The 20681-nt window shown below is 44.7% G+C and overlaps 1 protein-coding gene across 13 annotated transcripts in view; it reads left to right on the forward strand.

Moving 5' to 3' along the window:
• The window catches only part of LOC147121275 (AT-rich interactive domain-containing protein 1B-like), a 673710-nt gene that overhangs the window by 267164 nt on the left and 385865 nt on the right, over nt 1-20681 (forward strand). For all 13 annotated transcript variants that reach the window (XM_085981504.1, XM_085981501.1, XM_085981503.1 and 10 more), the window contains one exon: nt 4047-4157. In XM_085981504.1, the coding sequence (XP_085837630.1) occupies nt 4047-4157 (111 nt within the window). The remainder of the gene's footprint in view (nt 1-4046; nt 4158-20681) is intronic.

The following is a 20681-nucleotide window of genomic DNA, read 5'->3' on the forward strand; positions in this document are numbered from 1 at the left end:
ACCACTATTCAATAGGACTTACCAACTTAAAGGTATAAAAGAGAAGAGAAGGAGGAAAACCAACCAACCAGCTGATCACCAACCCCCTCCTTGAATCCTGTCTGTGGAGCCTGTTTGGTTGACTCGTCTCGCTGCTCCGCCTCCGCAGTACTGTCTAAGCCTGGGAGTGGGGAACAAAACAGAGCAAAAAACACACCCTCACCTTACACTTATCCGAACTCTCCCACTTAGCAAAACTCCAACAGCACTCAGTGCACAAAGCACTCCGTGCACTGCACTAGCCCCTCCCCTTTTATACCCGGATTCTACTTCCAGTTTAAATTGCCCAAGAGTTTTAAAAAAAAACCTTAAAAAATTAAACTTACTTCAAATAATTGACTTCTTAACACACTAAAATTCACAAAATACACTTAAATGATTTTTCTCCCACTTAGCAAAACTCCAACAGCACTCAATGCACAAAGCACTCCGTCAGTTGACTTTTGTGACTGTGGAAAGGCATGCATCCTGGTTTCAGATTCCAACGGCAGCACAGCAATGTTGAAGAGTTAAGCATGGCTTTGGCTCTTTTCATCCTTTTTTCTTTTTTTCTCTCGCTTTTTATTCTGTTGCTCTTTCCCTACCCTCCCTTCCCCAGCCCCCTGCAAGATAATGTTATCTTCCTATCCAAAGTACCGACTTAACCATTTACATCTCTGTCTGTGGCAGTCAATGGCAGTTGGAAAGGTTACCTGTAAACATCTGACATGATTCTCTGACTATATAAGCTGTGTCTTTATGCATTTCTCCACTTCACCTGAAGAAGGAGCAGCGCTCCGAAAGCTTGTGATTTCAAATAAAGCTGTTGGACCATAACCTATTAATGTTAACATAGGTTAGATTGCTTTCTATCAAAGATGGCAGTGGCAGAGACTAAGGCCTCGATTTTTGGAGGTGTGTGGGAGCCCGGTAGTGAACGACGCACCCGGCAGGGTCAAGAACGTGGGGGCACTGTCGATTTTACTGGCTAGGCCTCATTTGAATAAATAGCTGCAGAGTCCCGCCCGACTACCTGGCCGGCGGGCATTTGGCCAAAGCCGGGAATCCGTGGGAATGGCCCCCGGCAATCAGTGGTTGGAGGAAATTCCCAGTGGACAATCGGGGCGGGGGGGGGGCGGTGTTTAATGTCAGTGGACAAACGGGGGGTGGGGGGGGTTTAATGTCAGTGGACAAGGGGGGGGTTTTAATGTCGGGGGACAGTCGGGGGGGGTTTAATGTCGGGGGACAGTCGGGGGGGGTTTAATGTCGGGGGACAGTCGGGGGGGTTTAATGTCGGGGGACAGTCGGGGGGGGTTTAATGTCGGGGGACAGTCGGGGGGGGTTTAATGTCGGGGGACAGTCGGGGGGGGTTTAATGTCGGGGGACAGTCGGGGGGGGTTTAATGTCGGGGGACAGTCGGGGGGGGGGTTTAATGTTGGGGGACAGTCGGGGGGGGTTTAATGTCGGGGACAGTCGGGGGGGGGTTTAATGTCGGGGGACAGTCGGGGGGGTTTAATGTCGGGGGACAGTCGGGGGGGTTTAATGTCGGGGACAGTCGGGGGGGGGGTTTAATGTCGGGGGACAGTCGGGGGGGGTTTAATGTCGGGACAGTCGGGGGGGGGTTTAATGTCGGGGGGGGGTTTAATGTCGGGGGACAGTCGGGGGGGTTTAATGTCGGGACAATCGGGGTGTTTTAATGTCGGGGGACAGTCGGGGGGGGTTTAATGTCGGTGGGGGGGGTTTAATGTCGGGGGACAGTCGGGGGGTTTAATGTCGGTGGGGGGGTTTAATGTCAGGGGACAGTCGGGGGGGGTTTAATGTCGGGGGACAGTCGGGGGGGGTTTAATGTCGGGGGACAGTCGGCGGGGGGTTTAATGTCGGGACAATCGGGGTGTTTTAATGTCGGGGGACAGTCGGGGGGGTTTAATGTCGGTGGGGGGGGTTTAATGTCGGGGGACAGTCGGGGGGGGTTTAATGTCGGGGGACAGTCGGGGGGGGTTTAATGTCGGGGGACAGTCGGCGGGGGGTTTAATGTCGGGACAATCGGGGTGTTTTAATGTCGGGGGACAGTCGGGGGGGTTTAATGTCGGTGGGGGGGGTTTAATGTCGGGGGACAGTCGGGGGGGGGGGTTTAATGTCGGGGGACAGCCGGGGGGGGGTTTAATGTCGGGGGACAGTTGGTGGGGGGGGGGGGGGCGGTTTAATGTCCGGGGACAGTCGTGGGGGGGGGGTGTAATGTCCGACGACAGTCGGGGGGGGTGGGGGGGGTGGGCGTTACTGGGTTTGGGGATTGCCCCAAGATCGCGGGGCTTCTGGGGCTGGGGATGCCCAAGGAGTCCTTGAGTAGTTGGGGGTGGGGGATGGGAACACTCCTGGCTCACAAGGAGTTCAAAGACAAAGTTTTAAAACTTACCTGGGCCTCTTCTGTCAGTTGGCTCCTTCCGCCTTGTGGCTGCCGCTGGACAGAAGACAGCGCGGGCCTCTTCCCGCATGGACCGTAAAATTACATCATGGCGCCGATGACATCATCAGGCTGCGACTTTTGAATCATAAGTAGGCTTCCAACTGCTTTTAGCGAGATCCTCGTTTAGGGCCTGAATCGCTGCTGTAAATAATGGCCCAGAATTTGCTGGGAAAATAAATGCGTTAAATGCGCACGCCATTATTGGTGTGTATGATAAAAACAGCAATTCGTGGCGAGGCAGAGACACGCTGTGAGTTGCAAATCGCCACAAATTGTTGGATGATTCCACCGTTAGCTCATGAAAATGGGAGCTCGCCGTCAACCTCCATGAGTCAAGAAATTGCTGCACTGTTGAAACAAAATTAAACTTGCCACAGAAATTTGGGGCTGGTATTTAACAACGTAAGGACCTTTTTAATGATGAGATTTACATTCCTGCAAAGTCGCTCAACCTCTGAGGCCCAGAAAGGGAACAATTGAAACTCTGAAGTCTCTCTCCTGCAGGTAATAAATTGTTCCTAGAGGTATTTTAAATTTAAAAAAATCTTACTTTTCCTTTCTGTTTCTTTTTTCTCTCTCTCTATCTCTTAATCCAATTTTCCCCCTCTCTTTTTATTTCTCTTTCTGTATCTAATTTGACTCTAATTTAACCTATTTTCTTCTCTGTCGTTCCTCTGTTTCTCACTCTATCCTTAAATTTAATTGGTTAAGCCGAAAGACTGTTGTTCCCGTCGTTCGCCAAGGTCCCAGATGCCCCGTTGACCTCGCAGTGCCGTTAGCGGCTGGAACTTCTGGTAATTTGCAGCGCAAAAAATTTTGGAGCTGAAGGATGAGGGGGCAAAAAAACAATTTACGGGGAGTAATATGTTGGTGTTTGAATGGAGTGCTAAATTTGTGCTATAACAAAAAGACTTTTAGTTGTTGACATAAATGAAAAATAAAATTTAGATCAGAAGCTTTACAGTTGGGCCTTTTTAACTTCCAAGGTTTCAGTGATATTTGTCTGTGTACACATTTACTTTTAAGGCATTTTGACTCCTTTTAGAATTGTATTTTTTGAGGACCTATAAGCGTCATTTGTAACAGGGAGAGTGAGGAGGAAAAGGTTTTGAGTTATTTATATTGCTACTTTTATGTGTGTATATTGTTCCTTTTTTTCTTATCACGCATATGTAACTGTCAGTCTCGACAGAAAAAAACAAATGGGATGCAAAGTCAGTGCTTGCTCATTTTGTTTGCCCATTGTAAAGCTGTCTAACTTTGGGTCCTGTTATAGTGGGGTGGGGAGAATTCAAAGGAAACCTCAGACATTTGTTGGTTTTAAAATCACTATTAATCCCTTGAAACCTGCTGGGCTACGCAGTGGGAGGTTATTGTGCCAGAGGAAACAGTGTCTAGCAGTGGAAGATAATCACTTGTCTGCTTTTGTCACCCTCTAGTTGAATTGTTTCCCTCTGCTGGTTATCTCATTACATTGCTAGCCTTTTGCCCTGATGGCTTCCCCGTGACTCATGCTTGCTGGTAGACAGAGCTTTTTTTAAAAAAATGAGTTTTGTTTACACAGGATATATCTCAGGAAGGCTATGGAACTCGGACTGTGCCTCCATTGACTCCTAGCAAGCCCAACCATGAAGATTTGAATTTGTTACAGCAGGAGAGACCATCGAGTTTGCCCGTAAGTGACTCATGATGTTGCTTGTAACTCAATTGAGGCTCACTGTTTAGAGGTGCTGTGAAAAACTTGATATTTTGTTAGTTCATAGAATCATACAGCACAGAAGGAGACCATTCAGCCCATCATGTCTGTGCCATCTCTTTGAATGAGCTATCCAATTACTCCCCTGTTCTTTCCCCATAGCCCTGCAATTTTTTTCTTTTCAAGTACATATCCAATTCCCTCTTGAAAGTTACCATTGAATCTGCTTCCACCACTCTTTCAGGCAGTACATTCCAGATCATCATAACTCACTGCGTAAAAAAAATTCTCATCCTGTGCCGCCTGGTTCTTTTGCCAGTTACTCTAAATCTGTGTTCTCTGTTTACCGACCCTCCACCCACTGGAAACGGTTTCCCTATCTACTCTATCAAAATCCCTCATAATTTTGAACACCTCTATTAAATCTCCCTTTAACCTTCTCTGCTCTAAGGAGAACAATATATATACACACACCTGCCCCAAAACTTGTAAGTTAAATAATTGTAGTCTAACCTTTGTAATTATCAATGAGTGGGAAAAATCAAAAGTGGAAAAGTTACTTACTCGGTCATTGAGTACTGAATGCAATTTAGAGTAATTGCTCTTCACATATTGCCTATTTATGTTGAGACATTAGTTTTCTTTTGCCCTTGGACTTTGGAGATCCAGTCTTGCAAATGCACAGCAAGTGATTACTTTACCATCATATGGGTATCCTTTGCAGCCCTGGAAGTTTAAAGACCTACTCTGATGTTGTACCAGACACCCGATTTCAGGGAAGGGACACTAGTATGATCCCCTTGATTGGAGGAGTATATTTTCCAACCAGCTGGTTTTAGAGTGATTTAGAATTGTATCTTTTTATATTAATTGAGTCAGTTCACTTGCTGCCTATTAGAACCAGCTCTTTTTCCTATGATATATGAAACTAGCTTTATATATAGCATTGTTTGAAGAACAGAAAGGATTATTAAGTTATAATATGTGAAGTATTGACTCAGTTACAAATTGAGTATGTCAGTTAGAGGTATACATTGAATGCTCCTTAGGCCAAATGGGGCTTGTTGCAAGTCTATTTTGAATATAAATTGGTTAAAATGTATTCCAGGAGTAGGGTCTTTTTCTGTCGGAAAAGAAAGTGGGATACATTTACCCCTAACTTGTTTTCCAGCCGAACTTTCAAATGGATAGGTGCCTCATAGTGGATCGTTCTGATAGCCCAACTGCACGAATGGTATTTGACTCCTGGGATGACTAAATATGCTGTAAAACTGCAGCAGCCATTTGTATAGTCCTCTACATGCTTTAAATTTCAAACTATAAAAATAATTTGTGTAACAAAGCTGCATCTTAAAGTTTCATAATGTTTGAATGAAAATTTATTTCATTGAAACAGTTTTTAATGAGTGTACAGTTTTAAAGCAAGAGCAAAGAGGAAATGCAAAAGGAAAAACCAGGCATGATTTGTATTGAGGATTTTTTTTTAAATTGGTAAACTTTGTGTTCACCAATATCAAAAAAATGCAGTGTTGTCAGTAAAGCGTCATGGGTGTGTGAAAGTTTTGTATTAAGTCCACTTGAATTGTAAAAATTAGCCAAAGTAGAATTCTTTCTGAACATTGGTTGTGCCTAGAGAGAACATTTTGGCCTAGAAATTCAGTAGCGCCCCGTTTGGGGCGCCAGCCTCGCCAGGGCGCCAAAAGTAGCGCCCCGGAAGTAGTTGCGGCCGCCCGCCGGAAATTCACTTTGCGCGCCCCAGAGGGAAGCGCGGCGCTACTGGAGGCGCCCCGCATCCCTCTTGGGGCGCTGCAGCTGAATATCGCTGCGCAACGTGCTGCAGCGCCACACGCTGCGGCATGGCGCGCTGCGGTACTGCAGGCCTTCCTCCCCTTCTTAAAGGGGAGGGGCCTTGTGCAGCGCGATCGAGGATCACGAGTGCCGGCAAAAGAGCCCGGCACCGAGGAGAAGTGCCGGGCTCTTGGAACGCAGTCGGCACTCCGCGGGGGTCGGGGGGGGGGCGCTCAGGAGGCCGGGGATGGCAGCGCGGAGAGGTGCTGGCAGGTGGCCAGCAAAAAAAAATGGCCGCCCCGCACCTCTCCTTTAATTAGCGCCTCTACCGCCGCAGGTAGGCCCCCTGAACCGTGCGCAAATAGCGTCCGGCGTTAAAGCAGGGGGCGCAACTAAATATCGCGATCGGGGCGCTGCGCACACCGATGATTCCATCGGTAATGGCGCAGCGCTAACGGCTAGCGTCGCCATTAGCGTCCTGCTAAATTTAGCGGGAGGCGTGGCCAGTGGCTTCCGACCCACTTAACACCCTCTTAAGGCGCTAATGGGTGGCGTAGCCCACTGAATTTCTAGGCCTTTGAGTTGTAAATTTACCAAAGTTAGAAATGCATTTTTCTATAACTGGTTAGTACTGAGTGTTCAAGAACTGAGTTATAAAGACTGGGGGAAACGTTGACTTTTCAGTTTTATAAGGTGATCGAGAGGTAATCTTAAAGAGATATGCAAGATAATAAATGGTATGGAAAAGGTAGATCTAAAAACCCATGAGAGTAGGGCAAGGGAACACCCATTCAAATTGGTAAATGGAAAATTTTGAACTGATTTTGAAGTTCTTCACACAAAGTAATCAACACATGGAATGAACTTCTGGTTTGGTTAGTGAAGGCAAAAACCCTAGATTCATTTAAACAACAAACCGTTGGATGCCTTAATGGGGTGACTGTACGGTCTTCCTGGGTGAATAAGCTAAGATGGGTCAAATGACGTTCCTCATCTGTATCTATCTTGTAATCCAATAGGTTAAGTAAGCCCAGTGACAACGTTGGGGTTGTTAATGCACATTTTCCAATTTTTTTCCACCTAGTATCTGTGTTAAGCACAGAGCCAGTTATAACATAAGCCTGATGTAGGGTGCAGTTTCCTCTAATTTGCACTAGCATTGTGCCTTAGCCCCAACTTCAGAACACCCTCTACTGCATCAATATGCATTAAAAAAAAAATCCTTAGTCAAACATGTGGTAAATCTGAAAGAGATTGCCAATTTAATATCAATCCATGTTAAAGTGAAGCGGTTTTTATTATGGACATACTCTCGTGGAGATTTGTTGAAACTGGGTGACTTATTTTGCTTTGGACCCTTACTGCCAGCAGAGGGAAATGACTTTCATCCATCAATTGGCACTTCATATTTACCCAGATCCCAGTAGTGAAGCGACATTGTTCCAGCCATTTCACCATATCCCCAGGAATCTCTTTCTGTTGATTCTTTCTCTGTGTTGAAAAGAAGAATATACCTAAAACTGTATGAGAATTTTGAATTGTACCAAGCTTTTATTTTAATTTGTCAGTCACTGTTTGGTTGGTGAGCTCTTCCTGTCATTTTATATTTATAAATAGTTTAAATCTTGTAAACCTTTTTTCTTGCCTTCAATTTTCTGCTCTCCTAAAGGTGCTCACTTAAGCTGGACTACAGTTCCACCAGAACAGGTGTCCTCCAGTACCTCACCCAAGTGATTGCAAGTAGAAACCTTTGTCAGATGCTTCCCATCTGCATCCCACTCTAATAGTTCAGAGATCTCAGCTGGCACCTTTCCAGTTTCCTCTAGGCTGGGAGATGACCAAGGATATGACTACATGCCTTTAACTCCCCAAACTGGGAAACAGGTTAAATCTCCATAACTGTTAATATTCCTACAGGCTAGCATTATTATAGGGGCCTATTGCTTGAATAGAGCTTCTCCACAAACTCCTCTGGCTAGACATGAAGGTGAGTGCCACCTTGTCAACACCTTTATACACACACACACACACACACACACACACACACACACACACACACACACACACACACACACTCTCTCTCTCTTTGTGGGTCTACAAAATCCCCCATACCATCCTTAACATTGATGAATTGGGGAGAAGTCTGCATTGTGGTGAAAATTCTGATGCTCTCAGTCTTTCTGCTATCGTGCTGCAAAGATCTGTAAAGGCACACTCTGCCAGTGGCTTCAAAAGGAATGAGAAGAGCTTTACCAAAATAGGCAAGTTATTATGCAAGGGCCAGATTAGAAGCTGTGGACCAAATTTCACTGCACAACCGCACCACTTCTGCTCCACATCAGAGATTACTTTAACAAGAGAGGATTTGTGGGGAGCATAGAGGATAATAATTGCTACAACCTCTATCTTTAACAGAAGAAGAGGGCTTGTTCAACAATCTTGCAATGAACGTACCTCACCTTCACAAACTCTACCCTACTCTAATGTATGATTGCTGGCACAACTCTGCTGCATACATTTGGTCTTATCTTTCACTCTGTAATTCTTATGGACAAAGATTTAAAAGGCCTACCTTCACTTCAGACCCCACCCCGTGCCTACATAACTTGTTCTCAACAGGTGAATGGTCCTCTGCAGGGTGTTAACTTGCCCATTTCTTTTTATCAGTGAGAAGGAGTATGCTGCTAATGCAACATCCCACATTACACGTAACTGTGGGACATTTGCTAGATGAGCGAGTGATGGAAACTGCCCCAACAATGTCTTTACCTACCATAAGTGAGCCTCTGATGCATGTTCCTTATCCTTCCCAAGCCCCCAAATCAAGGTAAATACCCTGATAATACATAGATACATAGAAGATAGGAGCAGGAGTAGGCCATTCGGCCCTTCGAGCCTGCTCCGCCATTCAATGAGATCATGGCTGATCATCCAAATTCAGTACCCGGTCCCTGCCTTCTCCCCATATCCCTTGATCCCTTTAGCCTTAAGAAATATATCCAACTCTTTCTTGAATATACTTAATGAACTGGCCTCCACCGCCCTCTGTGGCAGAGAATTCCACAGGTTCACCACTCTCTGGGTGAAGAAATTCCTCCTCATTTCAGTCCTAAATGGCTTACCCCTTATCCTTAGACTATGACCCCTAGTTCTGGACTCCCCGGCCATCAGAAACATCCTTCCTGCATCTAGTCTGTCCAGGCCTGACAGAATTTTATAGGTTTCGATGAGATCCCCTCTCAATCTTCTAAACTCCAGTGAGTATAAGCCCAATCGACACAATCTCTCCTCATACGTCATTCCTGCCATCCCAGGTATCAGCCTGGTGAATCTTCGCTGCACTCCTTCCATGGCAAGAACGTCCTTCCTCAGGTAAGGCGACCAAAACTGCACACAATACTCAAGGTGTGGTCTCACCAAGGCCCTGTACAACTGCAGCAAGACATCCTTGTTCTTGTACTCGAACCCTCTTGCTACGAAGGCCAACATACCATTTGCCTTCTTAACCGCCTGCTGCACCTGCATGCTTACCTTCAGCGACTGGTGTACAAGAACACCCAGGTCTCTTTGCACTTCCCCTTCTCCCAATCTATTACCATTCAAATAATAATCTGCCTTCCTGTTTTTGCCACCAAAGTGGATAACCTCACATTTATCCACATTATAGTGCATTTGCCATGTTTCTGCCCAATCACCCAACCTGTCCAAATCGTGCTGGAGTTTCACGACATCCTCCTCACAGCATACCCTCCCCCCCAGCTTTGTGTCGTCATGCTCCGTACCTAATGTTAACACATTTAATTGAACTCTAAGGTCCTCACTGTATGTAACTACAAGTAGCATGAAATGTAACCTGTAACATGACATCATGCAAGAAAGTTCTAAGCTTCACTAGTTAATGAAGTTTTTTTTTTAAATGGCATGTTCACAGAAGTCTTCATTATAAGATTGCTGTGAAACAAGAAACATTCTACACAGGTGTTTATATTTCTGCCTCTTAATATTAAGCTTTAGAAATGTCCTTTTTGTGCAAGTGGGTATTTTGAAAGTTTAAAAAACAGGTTGGTCCAGTGGTGCAGTACATATAATTTGACTCAGAAATCTACCCCCTCAACATGTTCATATGTACAATCTTTAAGGATCTTTAATATCCATTTTTGCTGCTGACTTTTTTCTTAAACACCTATTTTTCAGGTGGTTTTCAGATTCTATTTTTAACTTCAAAAAGTGAGAAAAAAGTCAGAGGGAAAAAATTGGATGGCAAGAAACCTGGGTAGATTTAGAGAAAATTAGTATTTATTTGGAACATTGCTAAACTTTATTGATGAATAGTCAGTCAACTGGAACATGCAAACAAATTGTGTACTTTTAACTGATTAGGACACAAATGAAGTAAGCAGGTTGAGGTGAGTGATAGCTCACAGGATACCTCCTCTTTTGAGACTATTTGCTGTTTTTTACCTTATTGATTGAGATCATGCTCCCTGCAATTCATGGGATAGAGGCCAAATGTTATGATGCAATTATGTAAATCATCATGATATGCGCAGTGCAGCCATGCCTACAGTAGATGTGGAACCAGTTATGTGCATCTACTTGCCTGTGTCATGATGTACAAACTGGGTTCACATGTTCAGTGGTCCAATTTGTTTTGGACACCTTTCTATTTGATTTCAGGTCAGTGATGGAACAGTGTATTGCATATTGTCTTAAATTATGATTCCCTTTATCTGCACTGAAGTAAGTTTTTCAATAGCAATTTGCTGACACACTATATATTTAGACGTAATTACACAGATGGAGAAGAGGAAGCAGTTTAGGTCCTTATTGTGCCTTGATAGAAAATGACTTATGACATTTGTATATATTGATAATGTTCCATCAACAGGAGGTATGGCATACCACTAATGCTGCTAGCGCACTTAAAATTTGTGCCTCTTTTGTGGGTCCTGAGTGCAGTCATTCGAGGTTGTGGAAAATATAGTCTTATCCTATTGGCCCATCAAAGGGGACTGATGGCACAGTAGAAAGGGGAAAGCAGTCTATGTAAAAATAGAGCATGGTCTATGAGTGGCAATATAATAGTGGCATTAGTTGTGGATTTCAGGAGTCTAAACGAATTGCATCTGGCTCCACTTATATGGGATGCAGATATAGTGGCTAGCTGCTTGCAACAAAAAAAAAATTCAAATCCCAAACCTGTGGAATTCAATGATAAATCTGTTGCTTACAACTGCCATTAATGCCATTTTATTAATGGCATTTGCAGCCACTTGTAAATAATTGATTTGTTTTGGGATGTGAAGTTTGTGATTTTTAACTCCATTCCAGTGATTCTAATTGCTTTGGCAGACTTGAACGCAGGAAGATGAGTGAAAAATGTAGTGGGGTTGAATTGTAGCATGCCGGTTCAGATGAGTAGGAGGTGCATCAACTGTAGCATGCTGGGGAGGTCAGCTAGATACAGGATTAGAAATTAATTCCTCCACTGATTTAAAAAAAAAAAAAAAATTGATCAGATGACTCATTCCCAGGTCTCATATCCTAGAACTTCTTTAAAAATCTTCAGTAGTGCAGTTAAAACATTTTTTAGTTTAGATCTTTAAAAACTAACTGTTCAAATAGTTATTATTTTATGGAAAGTTAGTTCATTTGTTTAAATCTGTGGAAGAAATAATGTAGGCCACTGTTATGAAAAAGCCACAAACTATAATTACTCTTAACAGTAAGATCTTTTAAATCCCAGAAAACTGCAGTCCTCCAGCTCTGGCTTTGTGCATCCTCCAGTCCCTTTGCTCCACTGTTGGCATCCATGCCTTCAGCCATCTAGGCCCCAAGCTGTAGAATTGCCTCCCTAAACTTCTCTACTTCTCTCTCCTTTTAAGTCCCTCCTTAAAACCTACATCTTTGACCAAGCTTCTGGTCACCCCTCCTAACATCTTTTTTGGCTCAGTATCAATTTTTGTCAGATTACGCTTCTGAGAAGCACCTTGGGACATATTTTTCTACGCTAAACACACTAAGATGGAAGTTGTTTTTTTGTCTCCTGACGATTCTGTGAAAAGATCATTATCAACCTGTAACCAGTGCGTATCCTCAGTCAAGTCTATTTACGTAACTGATTTTAAAGTTATACTTCATTTATAATTGCCAATGGAAGATAATTCAATGCATGTTTGAGCACCAATTTCCCATTTTAGATGCCAGAATATCTCTGACCTAAACAAAGGTTGGGCTGAAAAAAGCACTCCTGCTTTACTGCCATTAAAACGGTAGCGATCATTTTGACTGTTGTTTTCTCCCTCGTTCTAAAACTATCTTGCTGTAGAAATGAGACTGTTTTACCAGTGGAAAATCCTCTCTTCTCCCTCCCCCCGACACGCTATTTACAAGAGCTGCACCATCTAGTGGACCTGTCAGAAACTGGTGAAACTTACTCCCAGCTGTGACGGTCAGATTCAAGTGATGCTGGTTTAGAAGCCCCTTGCCATCTGGTTGTGAGTTAGGCACTAATCTAAGGTTGTTTTAAATACTTTCAAGTAAGATATTTGCCAAAATAACACATTGGGCAGGATTTTTTTTTTTAAACGGGGTTAAATATGGGTTAAAAGCTGTCATTAAATTCTACTGTTCTTCAGTATTTTATAACTCTGAACATAGCTTGATATATAACTATATACAGTCCAACATTTAGTAAGCTTTTCCCTTTGTGTGCTAAAGTAGATGCTTTAAAGGGTATGTTTCTGTGGAAAATACTACTTATTCTGCTTGGTTGCATTGGACAGCATTATTGTGATTTTTTTTTGCTGTCTGATAGTACCTTTCTGTGTAGATTGGAAGAATAGTCTGAGCTTGCCTCATCCAGTATGCTTTTCCCCACTTCCCCAAAAGTATATGGTCATATGGTATAGTCTGCCTTCTGACCACTCTGATATTTTCAGCAAATCTCATCAGGTGACATGGTCAGGGTAGAATTTTTCTGCCGCTCCCTCTGGCCGTTGGAAGCCTGAAATTACATCTGTGCCTTTGAAGTTGGGCAAACTGTTAGGGTTGCCATGGCGATAGGGTGGAGAATAGCCTCCACAGGCAGGAGATTGGTATTTAGCGTCTGAATGCTGCTGTACAAAGAGCTTGATGGGGGCCTGTATTCTCAGAGCTGAACCGCTGAAGTTGAGACAACTGATTCCTGGAAAATAAACAACCCAGCAAACTGTTTAATCAAAACTTTACTCTCGGGTTATTTCTGCAGATCAAAAATAGCATTTAGTTCCATTTCATAAGTACAGATAGTGAGAACAGTTATATAAGAGGTGTTGGGGGGTGGGGTGTTGGTGGAAGGGAAGAGGGACAATGGGGTTGTTTGGTGTCCTTAATAGGTGCTTAAAGATAATAAGCTAATTTTGATTTACTGCAGCACAGGAGTGCTCTGCATGAGGCCATGTCCCTTGGAGATGATTTAGTAACATATCCTGTATTCAGCTCCTATAGGCCCAGCTAATTTAATTAACTGAGTTTTTCTCACCTTCAACCTTTCACAAAGGTCTCTCCCACCAACCAAACGAATAGCCTATGTTTTGTAAGTTTTTTCTACGGCAAACCATATGTGTTATAGAGTTGAGTTTCTTCTTGGCCAGCCAGGTGTCCAACATGCATGAAAAACTATGCTTTGGAGAAACCCAAGAAGCAGAGTATCTGTTTGCCTGATAGTGGGCATACACACTCCATGTAGGGATATACCCTACCTGCCTAAGCCCAGAAAGTATGATTATAGGCTGACAAGAACTGGTTAAAACTATGCAACTTCCTAGCACAAGACACTGATCAGGTTTCTGCTCCTTGCCAACCTAGGGTCACCCAATCCAGTAAGACATTGACCTGCAGGGTTACGTGGAGCTGAGTGGGAAGAATCACAGCCCTCGGTGATGGGTCTACTCCTCCAGGGCCCATCAATGAGTCAGGCTGACTGGTCAATCATCAAAAGTGTAATGGATTACTATGGACCTGCCTGGCTCAGATATTGGATTATCGAGCCTGATCAAAAAGGTTAATGGAATGTAGGTCTTTATCTTGAATGGGTTGGAATACAAAAGTGAGATGGTGATGGTTTGATTGTAACAGAGCCTTGATCAGATTCCATTTGGGATACTGCAATTGGCCTTGGAGGAGGTGCAACACAGATTCACTAGAATCTAGTTTCTTTTCTTTCCAGTTTTGAAGAAGGGTCCAACCCGAAACGTCAACTCAAATTTCTCTCCACGGATGTTGCCTGACCTGCTGAGTTTTTCCAGCATTTTCTGTTGTTATTTCGGATTTCCAACATCTGCAGTATTTTGCTATCTTCACTAGAATTATACCGTACTTAGGGTTAAATTATGTGGACAGGTTGCATAAATTTGGTTTGTATTCCCTTGAGTTTAGAAGGTTGAGGGGTGATCAAATTAAGGCGTTTAAAATGTTAAAGGGGTTTGACAGGGTAGAGACAGAGAAACTATTTCCTCTGGTTGGGTAATCCAGAACAAGATTGCATATTCTTAAATATAGAGCTAGGCCAGTTAGAAGTGATTCAGGAAGCATTTTTTCACACACAGGGTAGTGGAAATCTGGAACTCTCTCCCCCAAACAGGCTGTTGATGCTGGGGCAATTGAAAGTTTCAAGTCTGAAATCGATAGACCTCTGTTAGGTAAGGAACAACATGCAAAGACTTTGGAGCTTCTTTCATTTGTTATTGTAACAGTCTCACTGGGTATTTAAAGAAGGAAACGCCTTGATCGGGTATTTTGTTTTATTCGTTTATGGGATGTGGGCGTTGCTGGCAAGGCCAGCATTTATTGCCCATCCCTAATTGCCCTTGAGAAGGTGGTGGTGAGCTGCTGCCTTGAACTGCTGCAGTCCATGAGGTGAAGGTACTCCCACAGTGCTGTCAGGGAGGGAGTTCCAGGATTTTGACCCAGCGACGATGAAGGATTGGCGATATATTTCCAAGTCAGGATGGTGTGTGACTTGGAGGTGCTGGTGTTCCCATGCGCCTGCTGCCCTTGTCCTTCCAGGTGGAAGAGGTCGCGGGTTTGGGAGGTGCTGCCGAAGAACCCTTGGCGAGTCGCTGCAGTGGATCTTGTAGATGGTACACACTACAGCCACGGTACGCCAGTGGTGGAAGCAGTGAATGTTTAAGGTGGTGGATAGGGTGCCAATCAAGCGGCTGCTTTGTCCTGGATGGTGTCGAGCTTCGAATATTGTTGGAGCTGCACTCATCCAGGCAAGTAGAGAGTATTCCATCACACTCCTTACTTGTGCCTTGTAGATGGTGGAAAAGCTTTGTGGAGTCAGGAGGTGAGACACTCACTGCTGAATACCTGGCCTCTGACCTGCTCTTGTTGCCACAGTATTTTTGTGGCTGGTCCAGTCAAGTTTCTAGTCAATGGTGACCCCCAGGATGTTGATGGTGGGGGATTCAGTGATGGTAATGCCGTTGAATGTCAAGGGGAGGTGGTTAGACTCTCGCTTGTTGGAGATAGTCATTGCCTGGCACTTCTGTGGCAGGAATGTTACCTGCCACTTATCAGCCCAAGCCTGAACGTCGTCCAGGTCTTGTTGCATGCGGGCATGGACTGCTTCACTATCTGAGGAGTTGTGTATGGCGCTGAACACTGTGCAGTCACCAGCGAACATCCCCATTTCTGACCTTATGTTGGAGGGAAGGTCATTGATGAAGCAACTGAAGATGGTTGGGCCCAGGACACTGCCCTGAGGAACTCCTGCAGTGCTGTCCTTGGGGCTGTGTTGATTGACCTTCAACCACCACAACCATCTTCCTTTGTACTATGTATGACTTCAGCCAGTGGAGCGTTTTCCCCCTGATTCCCATTGACTCAGTTTTACTGGGGCTCCTTGATGCCAAACTCGGTCAACTGCAGCCTTGATGTCAAGGGCAGTCGCTCTCACCTCATCTCTGAAATTCAGCTCCTTTGTCCATGTTTGGACCAAGGCTATAATGAGGTCAGGAGCTGAGTGGTCTTCACAGAACCCAAACTGGGCATCAGTGAGCAGGTTATTGTGATTTAAGTGCTGCTTGATAACACTGTCGATGACACCTTCACTCACTTTGCTGATGATTGAGAGAAGACTGATGGGGCAGTAATTGGCCGGATTGGATTTGTCCTGCTTTTTGTGGACAGGACATACCTGGGCAGTTTTCCACATTGTCGGATAGATGCCAGTGTTGTAGCTGTACTGGAACAGCTTGGCTAAAGGTGCGGCTAGTTCTGGAGCACAAGTCTTCAGCACGATAGCCGGGATGTTGTCAGGGCCCATAGCCTTTGCTGTATCCAGTGCGCTCAGCCATTTCTCGATATCATGTGGAGTGAATCGAATTGGCTAAAAACTGGCTTCTGTGATGGTGGGGACCTCGGGCGTAGGCCGATGTGGATCATCCACTCTGCACTTCTGGCTGAAGATGGTTGTGAACACTTCAGCCTTGTCTTTTGCACTCACATGCTGGGCTCCACCATCATTGAGGATGGGGATATTCATGGAGTCTCCTCCTCCCGTTATTTGTTTAATGGCCCACCACCATTCATGACTGGATGTGGCAGGACTGCAGAGCTTTGATCTGATCCGTTGATTATGGGGTCGCTTAGCCTGTCTATAGCATGCTGCTTCTGCTATTTAGCATGCATGTAGACCTGTGTTGCAGCTTCCCCAGGTTGGCACCTCATTTTTAGGTACGCCTGGTGCTGCTCCTGGCATGCTCTTCTACGCTCCTTATTGAACCAGGGTTGGTCCCCTGGCTTGATGGTAAAGGTAGAGTGAGGAATATGCTGGGCCATGAGGTTACAGATTGTGGTGGAATACAATTCTGCTGCTGCTGATGGTCCACAGCGCCTCATGGATGTCCAGATTTGAGCTGCTAGATCTGTTCTGAATCTATCCCATTTAGCATGGTGGTAGTGCCACACAACACGATGGAAGGTGTCCTCGGTGTGAAGACGAGACTTTGTCTCCACAATGACTGTGGTCACCTCTACCAATACTGTCATGGACTGATGCATCTGCGACAGGTAGATTGGTGAGGACGAGCTCAAGTAGGTTTTTCCCTCGTGTTCGTTCTCTCACCACCTGTCGCAGGCCCAGACTGGCAGTTATGTCCTTCAGTACTCGGTCAGTAGTGGTGCTACCGAGCCACTCTTGGTGATGGACATTGAAGTCCCCCACCCAGAGTACATTCTGTGCCCTTGCTACTCTCAGTGCTTCTTCCAAGTGGTGTTCAACATGGAGGAGTACTGATTCATCAGCTGAGGGAGGGCAGTAGGTGGTAGTAAGCAGGAGGTTTCCTTACCCATGCTTGACCTGAAGCCATGAGACTTCATGGGGTCCGGAGTCAATGTTGAGGACTCCCTGGCCCACTCCTTCCCGACTGTATACCACTGTGCCGCCACCCCTGGTGGGTCTGTCCTGCTGATGGGACAGGACATACCCAGGGATGGTGATGGAGGAGTCTGGGACATTGGCTGAAAGGTATGATTCTGTGAGTATGACTATGTCAGGCTGTTGCTTGACTAGTCTGTGGGGCAGCTATCCCAATTTTGGCACAAGTCCCCAGATGTTGGTAAGGAGGACTTTGCAGGGTCAACTGGGCTGGGTTTGCCGTTGCCGTGTCCATAGCCGGTGCTGAGGTTGATGCTGGGTGGTCTGTCCGGTTTTATTCTTATTATTGTGTTTCGTAGCAGTTTGTTACAACTGAGTGGCTTGTTAGGCCAGTTCAGAGGGCAATTAAGAGTCAACCACATTGCTGTGGGTCTGGAGTCACACATAGGCCAGATCAGGTAACGACGGCAGATTTCCTTCCCTGAAGGACATTAGTGAACCAGATGGGTTCTTACGACAATCCGATAGTTTCATGGTTACCGTTACTGATACTAGCGCTTTATTCCAGATTTAAATTCCCCAGCTGCCGTGGTGGGATTTGAACTCATGTCTCTGGATTATTAGCCCAGTGACATTACCACTATGCTAGGAGTTCTTGCATTTCACGCCTCTAAATGAATTTAAGTATTGTTTTAGAATCGTACGGCGCAGGAGGAGACCATTCGGCCCATCATGCCTGCGCCAGAGAGCTATCCAATTAGTGCCACCCCCCCTCTGCTTACCCCATTGCCCTGCAACGAGTCTGAACTGGGCAGTGGGAAAAGGGTGTTCGGTTCAGGAAGGTTTGGTTGCTCACTGATTGTATAGGTCAATACAGCCTTTTCTCCTCCTCCACTGAACAGAGCCCTCCTTTCCACCAGTTCCACTCTCCCACCAACCGCCACCTCCCCCACCCAACCCATGAAAATCTGACGTACAGATTTATTGCTTGTGCAGAGAGGGGGACAGACAATGAGCCGGGTCAGCACCATGTGTGTGCTCTCTTGCTAAGGTGCCACTTTCAAGTCTGTGGTCGGTCCGTGCTTCACTGGTAAAGTTAAAAGTGTCGGGTTCCGTTCCAGTGGGGCGGCGGGTATGTGAAAAAATCTTTCCCAAAATCATTAACCAAGGCACAGCACTGTCACGTGACCGCAGAGACCTCATCCGTGCCCAGAAGTGTCTCTTTAATTGGCTGTCGGCTCAAAATCATCCCTTTGCTCCAACTTCCTAATTTAAACAATGGCGAGGAAAAGGAAAATCATGGCTTTTGACCGTTCAGTCGTGAGTTGGAGTAAATTTTTATTAAAAATCACGTGTCTCGCGATTAATTTGCGAGAGTTTGAATTACTGAGGATATCGAGGGATATGGAGCAAATGCAGGTAAATGGAGTAGAGGTACAGATCAGCCATGAGCTAATTGACTGGCGGAACAGGCACGAGTGGCTGAATGGCCTACTCCTGTTCTTATAAGATAGCCATAAATTGTTATTGGGTGACATGAGGTTGAGCCTTCCCCAGAGTGTCAATGGGTACCAACAACTCTTTTCATACGAACATATGAAAATGACAGGCAGGAAAAAAAAAATCTGGTCCAGCAAGCCTGCCCCATGCAGTGTTGATGCATCATGATTAGAAACCTCCTACCCACCAGTAGCCATGTAATCTCCTGGGAGAGGTAAAAAAACTGATTAAAAAAAACCCAAGGCCAATTGGAGAAAATCCCTCTCCGAGTCCCTTAAGCAGTTGAAAATTAGTCCGGGAGACCACATTGACAGTGTTTTATATTGCCTGGTATTTCACCTACCAGCAAGGAACTGGGCCTGCTCTATTTAGAAGGTTGGCAGAGAGTCAGCACCCACTGCACGAGCCAACAACTTGTTCCAAAGATCTACAGTACTAACTTCTTTAAAAAGAAGAACCACCTAATATCCAAACTAGCCCTACCCTTCTGTAAATTATACGCATAACCCCTGGTCTTCCCCAGTCTGTTAAATTGAAGTAATCTGTCAATAAGAACACCATTTAGTCCTTTCACCATTTTATATAGTTAATGTATAAAGTTTTTTATGCTCGAAATCATCCTGTGGCCCTCCTTCCAAAGTCTCTATATCACCCACCATATGAATAATTAATGGAACTAAAAGCTGACAAATCCTCTAGACCTGATGGCCTACATCTTAGTGTTCTAAAAGAGGTGGCTGCAGAGATGGTGGATGCATTGTCTGTGATCTTCCAAAATTCCCTAGATTCTGGAACGGTTCCAGTGGATTGGAAGGTAGCAAATGTAACACTGCTATTCAAGAAAGAAGGGAGAGAAAAAACAAGGAACTACAGGCCAGTTAGTAACATCACTCATAGCGAAAATGCTGGAATCCATTATTAAGGAAGTGGTAACTGTTAGGCAGAGTCAGCATGGTTTTATGAAATGGAAATCGTGTTTGACAAATCTATTTGAGTTTTTTTGAGGATGTAACTAGCAGGGTAGATAAAGGGGAACCAGTGGATGTAGTATATTTGGATTTTCAAAAGGCATTCGATAATGTGCCACACGAAAGGTTGTCACACAAGCTAAGGGCTCATGGGATTGGGAATAATATATTAGCTTGGATATAGGATTGATTAAAGGACTGAAAATAGAGTAGGGTTAAATGGATCATTTTCAGGTTGGCAGGCTGTAACTAGTGGGATGCTGCAAGGGTCAGTGTTGGGGCCTCAGCTATTTACAATCTATATTAATGACTTAGGGACAGCGTGTAATGTATCGCAAAAATGTTCATAACATCTGTGAACTTGCAGACTATTCCCCCAACACCTGACATCTAGGTAATTTATCAAAATAGTGAAAAGCAGTGGCACGAATATCAATCCCTTTGAGTTGCTTGGTGAGCAGCAGAACCCCAAATAAAGTATAAGTGCATTGAAACCACCTTCTCGACCACAGCATGAACACACACCATATCCCACTGAATGATGATTCCACCAGTTGGGAGTGCAAAACATCTGCAGCAAATTGTTTCTCTCTCTTTATTAAAAAAAAAAAAAAAAAAATCATGATAGATACTGAACCTTAGATATATGAGCTTGTGTTCATGTACTCGTTCTCTAATTAATACGTTCCAGCAACAATTGTCTCGAGCCTCAGACATCCTCATCAACTATTTGACAGATGGTGGGTGGACTTCCACACTATATCTTACAACATGCAAGCTACCTTGATGTTCTTGATATCCAGTTGAATGACGCGTACCAGGCTTATTCTTCACAAGCTACTAAATGCAGGTCCTTATGCTAGAAGCTTTGGCAAATATACA

This window comes from Somniosus microcephalus, chromosome 3 (genome assembly GCF_052327205.1).
Source record: "Somniosus microcephalus isolate GS21.2 chromosome 3, FLI_Smic_1.0, whole genome shotgun sequence".
NCBI classification, from domain to species: domain Eukaryota; kingdom Metazoa; phylum Chordata; class Chondrichthyes; order Squaliformes; family Somniosidae; genus Somniosus; species Somniosus microcephalus.